At 39.6% G+C, this 11,817-nt stretch overlaps 1 protein-coding gene across 1 annotated transcript in view; it reads left to right on the plus strand.

Moving 5' to 3' along the window:
• LOC108749985 overlaps positions 1–8,130 on the plus strand; it is a 17,720-nt gene extending 9,590 nt beyond the window's left edge. The window contains exons 2-4 of the mRNA XM_018489122.1: positions 3,967–4,249; positions 4,737–5,528; positions 6,670–8,130. Of these exons, the coding sequence (XP_018344624.1) occupies positions 3,975–4,249; positions 4,737–5,528; positions 6,670–7,363 (1,761 nt within the window). The 5' untranslated portion in view covers positions 3,967–3,974 and the 3' untranslated portion in view covers positions 7,364–8,130. The remainder of the gene's footprint in view (positions 1–3,966; positions 4,250–4,736; positions 5,529–6,669) is intronic.
• The last annotated feature ends 3,687 nt before the right edge of the window (positions 8,131–11,817 follow it).

Below are 11,817 nucleotides of genomic sequence, written 5' to 3' on the forward strand. Positions count from 1 at the left end.
AATTGCTTGACAATTTATGATATTCATACATAATATTTAGCTTCAATTTACTGTGTTGCAAATAATCGCACAGTTTGCTTGAATTGGAAGTTGTAAAATTCACACAAAAATATTAGGCGTCAAGATTCATTTTGACCAAATATAGTCTCCTTCAGTCAAAGATAAAGGAAAAGAAAAATTAACAATACAAAACAAAAACCACCATAATAACAGAAGGAAAATTACTCACTATACCCTTATTTAAAAACAATAACTGACTACCCGACCGCTCATAATATAAATTCACTATATAAAACATTTCAGATGAACATAACCTATGAGAAATTATTATATATCTCCCCAATACTCCGACCTTAAAATAAGTCATTAAACTACACAATATCAAATTTATATGAACTACCGAAGAATAAGCCACCATACTTTTTATATCCACCTTTATATATGAACTAAACATAAAATACCAGTCGTAACTCTGCCAACAATCCTTAATCTGAAAATTATATATCTATACTTTACATTAATCTTATAAAATATTTCTATTAACCGAATTAATCCATATCTCCCCATATTTTTGACAATACCTCAGCTAAAATTATAGATCCATACACAGGAGCCTCTACATGAGCTTTAGGTAGTCAAATATGAAATAAATAAATAGCTATTTTAATAAAAAAAAAAAAGCTATATAAATTATTAAAAACCCCCAAAAGCTATACCTCTCCATAACCTTTACTATTAACCCAAATTTTACAGTCATCCCATATACATACATATTAAAAAATATATACTAATAAAGGAAATGAATAACATATATATTATTATATAATATAAGGCCCTAATACGTTCGCTTATTTGTATTGAACATTTCTCGATCGATTTTTACATAATTATTTTAAAGGTCCAATAGAATTATTTTTAAATCTCTGTATTTACCCAGATAACAGTTATGTTGCTATAAGATATCTAAAAGACGTCTTTTGCCCCATGACGTTTTTGTAGATATCTTATGTAACATGTTATCTGAGTAGTTAAACTTTTAGACATTTCGGCAAAACCATTCTTTCCGTGTGTGAGAATGAAAGAGAAGAGAGAGCAAGGAAGGAGGCGGGAGTGCACGTTTTTTTTTTTTTTGTTAAAAACGTGCGAATGGCACGTATCGAAAAATAATGCGCGTCTAAAGAACGTTTTTTTTTTTTTTTTTAACACTACCGTGAGTACTTGAGACTCTCCGTGAACTACGTGCGTTCGTCGCCTCGACGCGACGTCAACAACGAGAGTTTTTCGCGCCAATTCCGCGCGGCCACGTGCGTACGTTGCCACGCGTTGTACGTCGATGCGACGTGCGCACAGACACGTCATTGTGCACGCCAGCCGCTCTGTCCCATTTAAATGATACGTATGTCGGTATTAATCCACCGAGAACGGTGTCGTGACCGATGGAAATAAATGATTTCAGTGTAGCGTGCCGCCTTCGAATTAGCTGTGAAAATTAAAAGCTTCCATCGTGCATATCAAAACGTTTCCAAATCAACACTCTTAGCAGAACGCAAAAAACTTCCGTCACAGATTGAAAAAACAGATGAAGTTATTCGTTAAATCGCAAAACGTACTCTTCTCTTGCGTAAAATTTTCAATTATGGATTCTATCAATTATGATTTTCTATCAGTTCCTTTTTTTTTTTTTTAACAATTAAAACTATTTGTATGTATTTAACGTTTCCTACTTATGGATTATCGATAATGAGAGCAGTTATTAGAAGATTCTTTCGTAGGAGCATAGGAGTCGTATACAAATTTGCTAAAAATGACGGGCAACACAACATCCAATATCTGCTTTCCTATTTACAAAGATAGAAGCATTAATTCGCCCCTAGCGAGCGGTATTAAGGGGTAACGAGCAGGCTGCGCTGGGGAAGCTAGGGGATGAAGGAAATGGAGGGAGATCGGGAGCAAGACGGAAAGAGAGAGAGGGGTAAATTTTCAAACGGGTTAACGGGGATAGGGGAGTGTTTAGGGTGCCACCCTGACGAACCTGGGCGCGGCATTGGTGCATGGTATATGTGCTGGGTGCGCACTCTTGCAGCTCGCAAGTACTCGGCCGACGGTCCGGGGGAGGGGAAGAAGGATACGACGAGGGTGGATGTCAGGGGGATAGGGTGAAGATACCGGGGGGGAGGAGGAGGGAGGGGGGGGAGGGAATGGAAGGGGACGGATGGTATCAGATCGATACTCGGCGAAAAGCGCGGGCCGAACGGAGACGGCGCGGTTGTGTGTATCTACGGTTGGTCCATCGTGAGATCCGGATGTTGCGACTACGCACAATCTACGCGGTGGAATATTCGAATCGATGCCGGACTGGATACTCGTCGTCTCTACTCGTACGTGAAATGGAAAAAAGAATCTGTTCGCCCCAGATGCGCTGTATCGCGCTCGAAATGAGATAAATACATAGGCGCGCGACTTGGAGGACTTTACGTGACAAATCCTGTTACTATTTACGCACGAACGTTTCTCCGAGCGAACGACTTTGCGCGTAAATTTTAATAAGAATTCGCCACGTGATGCCTCTTCTGACTGGAATCCCTTGTGTATTCCGCTCGTTTCAGCGGCGGAGCACGTCGATTGTCCGTTATTAGTTCTTAATGTGAGACAATCGTGGAAGGACGCATGGAGGATAGAAGGAAAAGAACAAAGAATTGCGGGGACGGGCGTAGGAGAAGGCGGCTCTACTACGAAGTCGTGCATATAGTGTAAGCCAACTGTAGTACTATGACTTAGTCACACCCACAAGCCGGTTGTGGGTTCAAGATCCTCGTACGCTCTTTCTCTCTCCTCTACCCATGCATATATACGCACACTTATGCAGCAGCCTGCGCGTGTAATTGTAATTGTACGCGAGGCATACACGAGGTTCTCGCGTACGTAGAGAATCTATCGTCTTTGCCTAGCGTAGTGAGACACCAAGCCACCGATTCTAGGTACTCGCTGTATTTGCAACTCACGACGTTGATAAAGACGTGAGATAACGTGGGAATTTTTTAAGCGTACAGTCAGACGTAATTACGGAGATTCTTGTATAATCAGAGATGAATATTTTACACGGCCAGCTTCTTATAAATTGATAATACATTCTATATTTATAATACATTCGTGTATTTTTTTTTTTTTTTTTTTTTTACATATATATTAAAACACAAAGAGGCCGTCGGGAATGATTTATGAATTGAGAGATACAAAGGTTGATCCTTGAATCACCTCGATCGACGGATAAGCGCGATATTTCGAGGAACAGACCTGCTTTCATTCGACGAACTCTCTCGGGAACTCTCACGTGCTCGCGTGAGCTATTATTCCTCAACAGAGCGATTCGTGGTGCCGTAGACATTGATCTTAGATGCCTTTAATGGAGAAGCATTCTGTGAAAAAAATGATCGATCTATGAGATGCATGTTGATCCGAAATACGTCGCGGATATCGCTACAAAATCACGCACGCTCATTGAGATATAGGAGTTCCGATGATGGCCGGAAGAAAATGATGGAAAATTTCCAGATATGCAATCGCTGTAGCATAAAATTGCGTAGATGACCGCCTGCAAACACATAATACAGTCGAAGAGATGATGAGTAACAAAATATAATCGGACAAATGGATATAATAAAATTCAGCGTATATATAAAAATTCTGTGAGACAATATCGTTTTTATAACTCTCTCTGCATATACATATAATACATATATATACATATATATAATACATATATATAGCTAGACTCTTTTTATGGAGCTATAAAAGTACAATTTCGCTTTCACGATGGACAAACTTCATATGGGGTTTCGTTACGTCGCTTTTACGAAAATGAAACTCCGGGTGAATAATTCGCGACGGGTTGCAGTTTGGTTATACATTATTTAGCAAGTTTCTAAGGACAGTCTTTTAAAGCTGCTATTATTCGTCTTCTTGCAGTCGAGTGAATGGAATTGGATACCGTAAATGCGTACAGTACCGTCGGGATGGAGCAGGGATTGTCTGGGGATCCATGGGACTGTCTGTTTAGCGACAGCATCTCGGACGCCTTCCAGGGTCGTCCAGAGATGTTACATATGGGTATTCGGCGTTGCGATAATACGAGCCAAATCGGTGGTCCACGCTGGTTTGGTCCAGGCCTTGGCTTCGATTTCGACGACGTCTTGACGGAACCCGATGAAGATCCGCTCGCCATGAATGACAAAAGCCGCAGTTCGAACAGGTAAAGAAACTCTTCGAATTTTCTATTTATGATGACCATGAAACAGAGACATTTATTAGTGCCAGTAAACGTTGCTTAAAATTAAAAAAGAGAGAGGAATGTGTTAATTCAGGATTTGAAAATATTTTACTGAGACTCGGAAATTTACAAAAGTTAAGTTGAATTAAGAAAATCTTATTCAATTTTAATTAATTTTATAAAAAGTTTAAAGAGCGCATGTGTGATAAGCAAAATATCGACATAATATGATTATTGTATCATTTATGGAAAGCAGTAACAATTGTATTGCGCGATTACATACATTGTCAACTTTCCACAAACGATAATCGACCAACACATTGGGTGGCTTCAGCAACAAATGTCGTTTTATCTTGATACTCATTGAATGTCAAGAAAGATAGACTGATGTTTGTGTCATTAAATGGACGAAAAGTGCCCTTTGTCTTATCGTGTGCACTTACTCTAATATTATGTCTGTGTTTGATAGCAACCTGGAAGAATTGAATTTGGACAGTGACAGCGAACTGGCTTTGACGTTGGATCCGAATTTGATACTGCCGTGTAACATGCCTATCCGCAGCCCCGCGACAAATAGCGACGCAGCGATGCTGGAAACAGCGAGCGTGGAGGAGAACGCTGTTGAAAACGAGGGAGATGAAACAGAGAACGAAAGTGAGATCGAACGAACCGAAAACGATGAAGAGAATGAAAGCGAGGAGGAAGAAGAGATCGAAGTTGAGGATAACGAGCATAATGAGACGGAGTACGAGACGGAGGAAGAAGAAACGGAAGAGGAAGAGGTAGAGGAAGACGAGGAGACGGATGATGAGGAGCAGGACATGACTCAAAAGTCGCTCACACCCTTGAATGTGGAGGTGCCGATATCGTCGTCGTCGGGCAACGTCGGCGCCAGGACGTTATCCGGTGCCAACGTGGCCATCTCCTCGCCGACGATACAACTGACGAGGTTGCATCCTAAAATAAGCACCATATCAAGCACAGCCAAGGACATCAAGATGTTGCAAACTAATCCAGGTGCCCAGGCGTTGCAACAGATTCGCAAACATATGTCCTACAACAATAATGTGCACGACGTCAGTACAGGTGCGACGACGACGGTCATGATACAGGCGGCAAAGCGTGAGAAGGAGTTAACGTCAGGGAACCGTGACAACTCTTATCCGAAACCCGCGTACTCGTACTCATGTCTCATCGCGATGGCACTGAAGAATAGCCGAACGGGATCGTTGCCAGTCTCAGAAATCTACAATTTCATGTGGTGAGTGCTCTTAAATTTATTAATACAGAAAAATACATTAAATATTTAATCAATACTTGTGTAAATTGCTAAATAATTAAATATTAAATGAATATTTAAATAATTTTTAGACAAAAAAATTTCCAGAGACAAAAATTTTGTTTTAATTTAATCACTTTTCAAATGTGCGCTCCAAGTCAATATTTTGCCCATTGCTTGAAAATTTTTATTGCTGCAAATTACTATTTTTATCATTTTATAAGATCTAATTATTTTTTTCTTAAAAATTTCAGAAAGGAACTCATTTACTTTTGCTTTGAATAAAATAATTTCGATCGAATTTTTAGAACACCTTCTTTAATAAATTTTTTTCTCGTGCTTTTAGAAATTGAAACTGAAATATTTACTCTGAATTTGTTTGTTAATATATTATTCATTATAGTTTGCAATGAACGTGAGTAGTAAGAAATAACGTTTTCGGGATGAACGACAAGGAACTTTTTACGTGATGAATAACGTGTCGTCCGTTTGCTTATTTTCGGCCATTTGGCCGGAAGGATAAAGGGACTGGCGAGGTCCCCTACTCTCTACGCTTAGGTATACGAGGGGGAAAAGTATTGTCTTTTCCCTCTTTATTCTCGGGTCGGAAAGGGAGCTAAGCGAGAAGCTGCCATTTTGTACAGGGCCCTTGGAACAACCAGGGGCACGCCGGGGTACAGTCCCCCCTAGAAATCGACGGCAGGCTTCGTTTACCACCTGCCTTTATTTCTTGTCGTTGCAACTCCATGCTTGTAAAATCGGCTATGCTTGTAAAATAACTGTCGTTCCTTGCAGTCGTGTTTCGTTTGAATTTTTTCATCTCAAACAACGTTAAAATACAGTTAATTTACAGATTGTCTCGTTTTGTCAAAATAACGAAAAAAAGCAATATTTCTCAAGAAAATGAAATTCGCTAGAATTTTATCCGAATATTATTAGAATCCTGATCAAATTAAATTCGATCGATCCAATTTTATATAAATTTAATTATCAATAAATTTAAGTGTCAATTACCAAATAATTCTCTGACACCTAATATACGATTTCTTTTTTTTTGTTGTTGTTAATGAAAATTCCGATTCGCGCAAATTTCATTTCCCATTTTCCCGTTTCGTTTATGCAGCCGGCATTTCCCCTACTTCACGACTGCGCCAACTGGTTGGAAGAACTCCGTGAGGCACAATCTGTCGCTGAATAAGTGTTTCGAGAAGATCGAGAAGCCGCCCGGCAATGGTAGTCAGCGAAAGGGTTGTCTCTGGGCCATCCATCCGTCGAAAGTGGCCAAGATGGACGAGGAGGTACGGAAATGGTCGAGAAAGGATCCGAGCGCGATCAAGCGAGCCATGGTGAATCCGGAGCAGCTGGAGTTCCTTGAGCGAGGTGAAATGAAGTACGAGGGAGACAGGCATGATGAGGCATACGATGACGCAGAGAGCTACGCGGATTCCGAAACTGGTGGGTCCGTGGTAGACGAGACCATCAACGACGACGAGAACGTTACGTATGATGAAACCAAGCAGATCGACATTGTCGACGACGACATCGTTGTGGAGCAGCTCTACGAGGATCTTGATCTCATGAATGCCACCGAGCTACTCGACACGCGACTAAACAACTTTTCTAGGCAAGAGCAGCCATTGGTGTACGAATTCGTCTCGTGCTCGAAGCGCCAGAAAATGTTGACGGGCAACGATTTTATTTGTCAACCTGTCCAACGACAGGACGCGGCGTCGCCCCGGAAAAAAGCGCACCTCGTGGCGTTACGGCCCGGAGGCACCGCTCCTCCGGGTGCCGAATCGCTTCTCGAGGCGGATTAAATCCTCGGAACACATTTATATGATCTCCTATTTAAATATATACACGCGGCCAAGTACACACACCTCCTTTTTTATTGCCAGACCATTGTAAATAATTGCGTCCTGTAACTTTTTTTACAGTCTGAGATTTTGTAAATACTTGTGTTTTATACGACGATGTACCTTTTTTATACAATGCGCTTGTACATAACTGTAATTTTTAAGTGTACAAATATCTGTACATACACAATGTACAAAGGCTATTTTTTTTTAGAACCATAATGTGGGACCATCCTGTAGGCATGCGCATAGAAAAGTTCTTCAAACACAAATGGTTATTTAATATTACTCTACGCATGTTCGCATATTTACAAGAAAATAGCCATTAACAAGCAAGAAAAATTCCGAACCGATTAAATCCGATGACAGAAGGTGCTTGCCCGGGGACGACTATTGTGTATCACTAAGTTAGCGCTCGCCTAACATGTCTAACGGCGCCACAACAATTTTATAATAAACATTTTTTAATGATCCATTAATCTCTCGATCTTTTTATTTGCAACTCTCGAAAAATACAGAACACAAATAATACGCGTCAGCTTCCACGTACCGTCCGCGATAGAAAATAAATTAACACGAAGCTCACGAATCGTCACTGCCAAGAATGGTCAAAGATAAAATAAGAACGTAGCGGATTAGCATATAGATTACGTAAGGATAAGACACGCGATCTCATATCGATCTTTCGAGGACCGTAACTCATTCAGTGCTACTCCTTTATGCGTGATTGTTACATAAAGTTTTTTGAGAATCTTTTTTTTTTTTTATGAAATCGTATTTAGCTCGTGATGATTTTTTGTGTATTATATATATCGACTGATATTGCTAATTAAAAGTAGGAAATTCCTAATTTATTCTAATTTTAATTGGTATCAATTTTTTACGTTGACAATTTTAGGATTCCAAATTTATATAAGGGAATGTTCGAATGCTTATAGAATATGGATGAAGTTTCGATGATAACATTTTGTTTCCCATTCATATATTTGTGGATTTCAAAAATTTCAATAAATTTTTAATAGACGAATCATAGAAAATTTTATCTCCTATTACAACATGAAGTTTCAACGACGATTTTTCTTTTTGATTAAAAATTTTTGATAAGTTCAAATAAATGAATTTGTCATAGTTCATCAATTTAAAAAATTCCAGTGTGAGTTTTATTTTTATTAAAATATGGACGAAATTTCGACAATAAATTTTTCCTTCTGATGTTAAAAAGTTCCGATAAATTCAAATAGACGTATTTGTCGTAATTTTCAAATTAATTGTTCAGTTTCATCTTTATGAAAATATGAATAAAGTTCCAACGGATAAATTCTTTTTCTTTCTGATGTTAAAAGTTTTCAATAAGTTCAAATAGATGAATATGACATAGTAAAAAAATTTTATCGTTGAGTTTTATCTTTATATGAACATGAATAAGGTTTCAATGATAAATTTTTGTTCTTTTATAATATTTTTAATGTAAAAAATGTTTGATAAATTCGAATTGGATTTGTCGTGCACCACACATTTTCAGAATTTCATCGTCGAGGTTTCATCCGGTTACGATATGGCGTAATTGTACATTGTATTTACATGTATATCGTTCGCTGCGTTCGAACGTAATTTCATTCCACGCGAGCAAGACCAAGCTCTAACGCTTACAAGGCATTTAGATAAACAAATAGGTGGTTGTGATTGAAAGAGAAAGAGAAAAAAAAAACGAGCGAGAGTGGTAGTATAAGATAGCAATTAAAGTAGCGTAGTTTTTGTACCTGTTTGTAATATTTCTATATAGCGTTAATGAGTGTGTAACTTTCGTGTAAAAAAATTACACGAAATTAATGCGTAAAAATTGTATAATGTGCAATGACTGCAACTTTATAATAAAACATTGATAAGCGTACTTCGCGTCTCGAGTTCGTTGTCGCGTTCGTTATATGTATTTCAGTCCAATTAACATCGTGGCGATCATCGATAAGTTCCTCTTTCAATTTTTTTTACGTGTATATATACAGGTAATTAATTTATGCGATTCGATTGTATTAAATATTCCAAGTATCTTTTTCTTGTTAAATATTTAGCTTCACGATCGCGGACGGGTCCATGGAACATTCATCCCGCTTACGTAATCTGGCGTGAAGAGAAAAAAAAGAGGAAAAGGGCGGAGAAAAAGAGAGAAAGAGAGAGCGAGAGAGAGAGAGACGAGGGTTGACACATCGTTCTCGCATCTGCGTGCATGCGTTTATCGATACGCAACCGCCGCGGACGCGTGTCGTCCGCATGTCGATTACATACGATCGGCGATAACCAGTTTACGCGCGTACACACCGCGTCGACGGGGCCCTCGTCTATTGAAACGGGCCGCGTGCGATTCATTCGGTTCGCCTGGTGGAGCGATAGAAACGAAGAAAGAGAGAGAGAGAGAGAGAGAGAGAGGGGGGGGGTCTTCCGCCAATGGAACCGGTTTCTCAGTCGAGCTCTGATCACAAAGAACTCGGCCGCGCTCACGCGAGTTCGCCACCGCACCGAGGTCCTCGGTTGCGGCTCCGACTTCGGGTCTTGTCGCCTCGACAATTTTCACTGATGCTCAACATTTCTATCATTGTAAATTAGTTTTAATTTCGGTTCAAGTTTTTATCTTTCCATAATTCTAAGGAATTTTCAATTAAAAAATTATATTTTCCTAATTCTAGAAAATTGTATATTTTTCAATCTTAAAAATTAGAAATTTGTGAATTAAAGAATTATTATACAAATTGGGTAATCTTGCAATTTTTCTAGCTCTGAGGATTAGAAGAAGAATTAGAGCAAATTAAACCGAGATTAAAGTTAATTTTTTAGTAAATTAATTTTAACGAATTGATGTTCATTTTTACTACCAATGTACATTTAATTTATTCCCTAAAATGTTTTTTTAGAGAGGAATCTTACTTTAAGAAAATACAAATTGTGTGAGCGAGTCTTGAAAAAGAGAGGCTCAATTTTCAATCTTTAGGAGTGAGAGATTTCACTCTACACAGAGTAAGATACAATCTTACAGTTTTAGAGAATACTTTTTATACTTTTCTAATTATTAGACATAGAAAAAGTAATCAAGATTAATGTTAATCTACATTGGTAGAAACGGGCACAATTTCTGTACATTTGTAAAAATGAACACGAGACAATTTTCCTTCAACGTTCCCGATCGTCTCGTATTGGTGAAATCGATGACGGAGACTCGCCCGCATTTCCCGTGCTAAATCGTAGATCGGAAAACGAATAAAGAGGAAGGATTAAGATGCATCTTCCACAGAACTAGCTGACCCGTTCCGTTCGATCGTCCGCACAAAGGCGATCCTTGGTACGTCCGGCCGCGCGGGAATTCGCGCATATACGTTCTGATACATTCCGAGTGTACGTCCTGCCCCTTTTGCCCCCCCCCCCCTCTTACCATCACTTCTGTATTTATCAGTTGCATCGCCGCGGACGTTTCGTCAGGTGTTTCGAGCACTCGACCGAGGCGCGCGATCAGGATCGGTTTGTGGCCGCGAGGAGCCCCGGGATAAAAATCCTTAAATAAAAAATTAAACATCGTATTCGTTTCGATAACTTCTGTCATATTTTTTAGGATTTGTTTAAGATAGAAGGGGAATACATATCATTTTATCTCAAGCAAGAAAAATATGACGAAGCAAAAGTATGGTGTCCAATCTCTTGAGGAAAGGAGAAACGAAATTTCTGACAATTTATTCCCTAAGATTTATAAGAATGAGGAACGTTTCGATCAGTAAAGAGACATTCGACGAAAGTCGCAATTTCATCGAGTTCCAAAACTCCCATTGAAAAAGGAAAGAAAAAATCCACAGTAGAGAGCTTGCCTGCCTCGCTCGAAAGCAAGTTCGCTACTTTGTTAGCTGCCATCGTCATCGATGCTACGGTCCTGATCGATACGGCCGATTCCCGTCGATTATCCCGGGCGCGACGCTTCGAAAACTCCCACGCTCATACTCGGGTTCTTACCGCTGCTGCGCTTACAAGCGCAATGAGTGCGCGATTAGAACGCTGCATGGCAAGGCCGGATAGATACGAATACGTACGCGTGACCTCGTGCCGATGCGTGTCGCGTGCGTGCGTACGAGGAGAGATGCGAAAGAGAGAGAATACGTATCGAAAGAGAAAGAGAGAGAAAAAAATCTTGAACCCACAACCGGCTTGTGGATCATGTGGGTGTGACTGAATCATAGTACTATTACTATACTACAGTCGAGTATTCGCGTATTCGTAGTACGTATTCTCCCCCTCCCTCTCCTCCTTCCTTTCTACTTTCCTTTGGAGCTTCTTTCCCCCTCCCTTTCCTCCCCCCTCCCCCCTTTCTCTCTCTCTCTCTCTCTCTGTCACTCACTCATCCTTTCTCGGTTTCTCTCTTTCTCTTGTTTTCTCGTTCC

Source organism: Trachymyrmex septentrionalis, unplaced genomic scaffold, assembly GCF_001594115.1.
Source record: "Trachymyrmex septentrionalis isolate Tsep2-gDNA-1 unplaced genomic scaffold, Tsep1.0 scaffold32, whole genome shotgun sequence".
Taxonomy (NCBI): Eukaryota; Metazoa; Arthropoda; class Insecta; order Hymenoptera; family Formicidae; genus Trachymyrmex; species Trachymyrmex septentrionalis.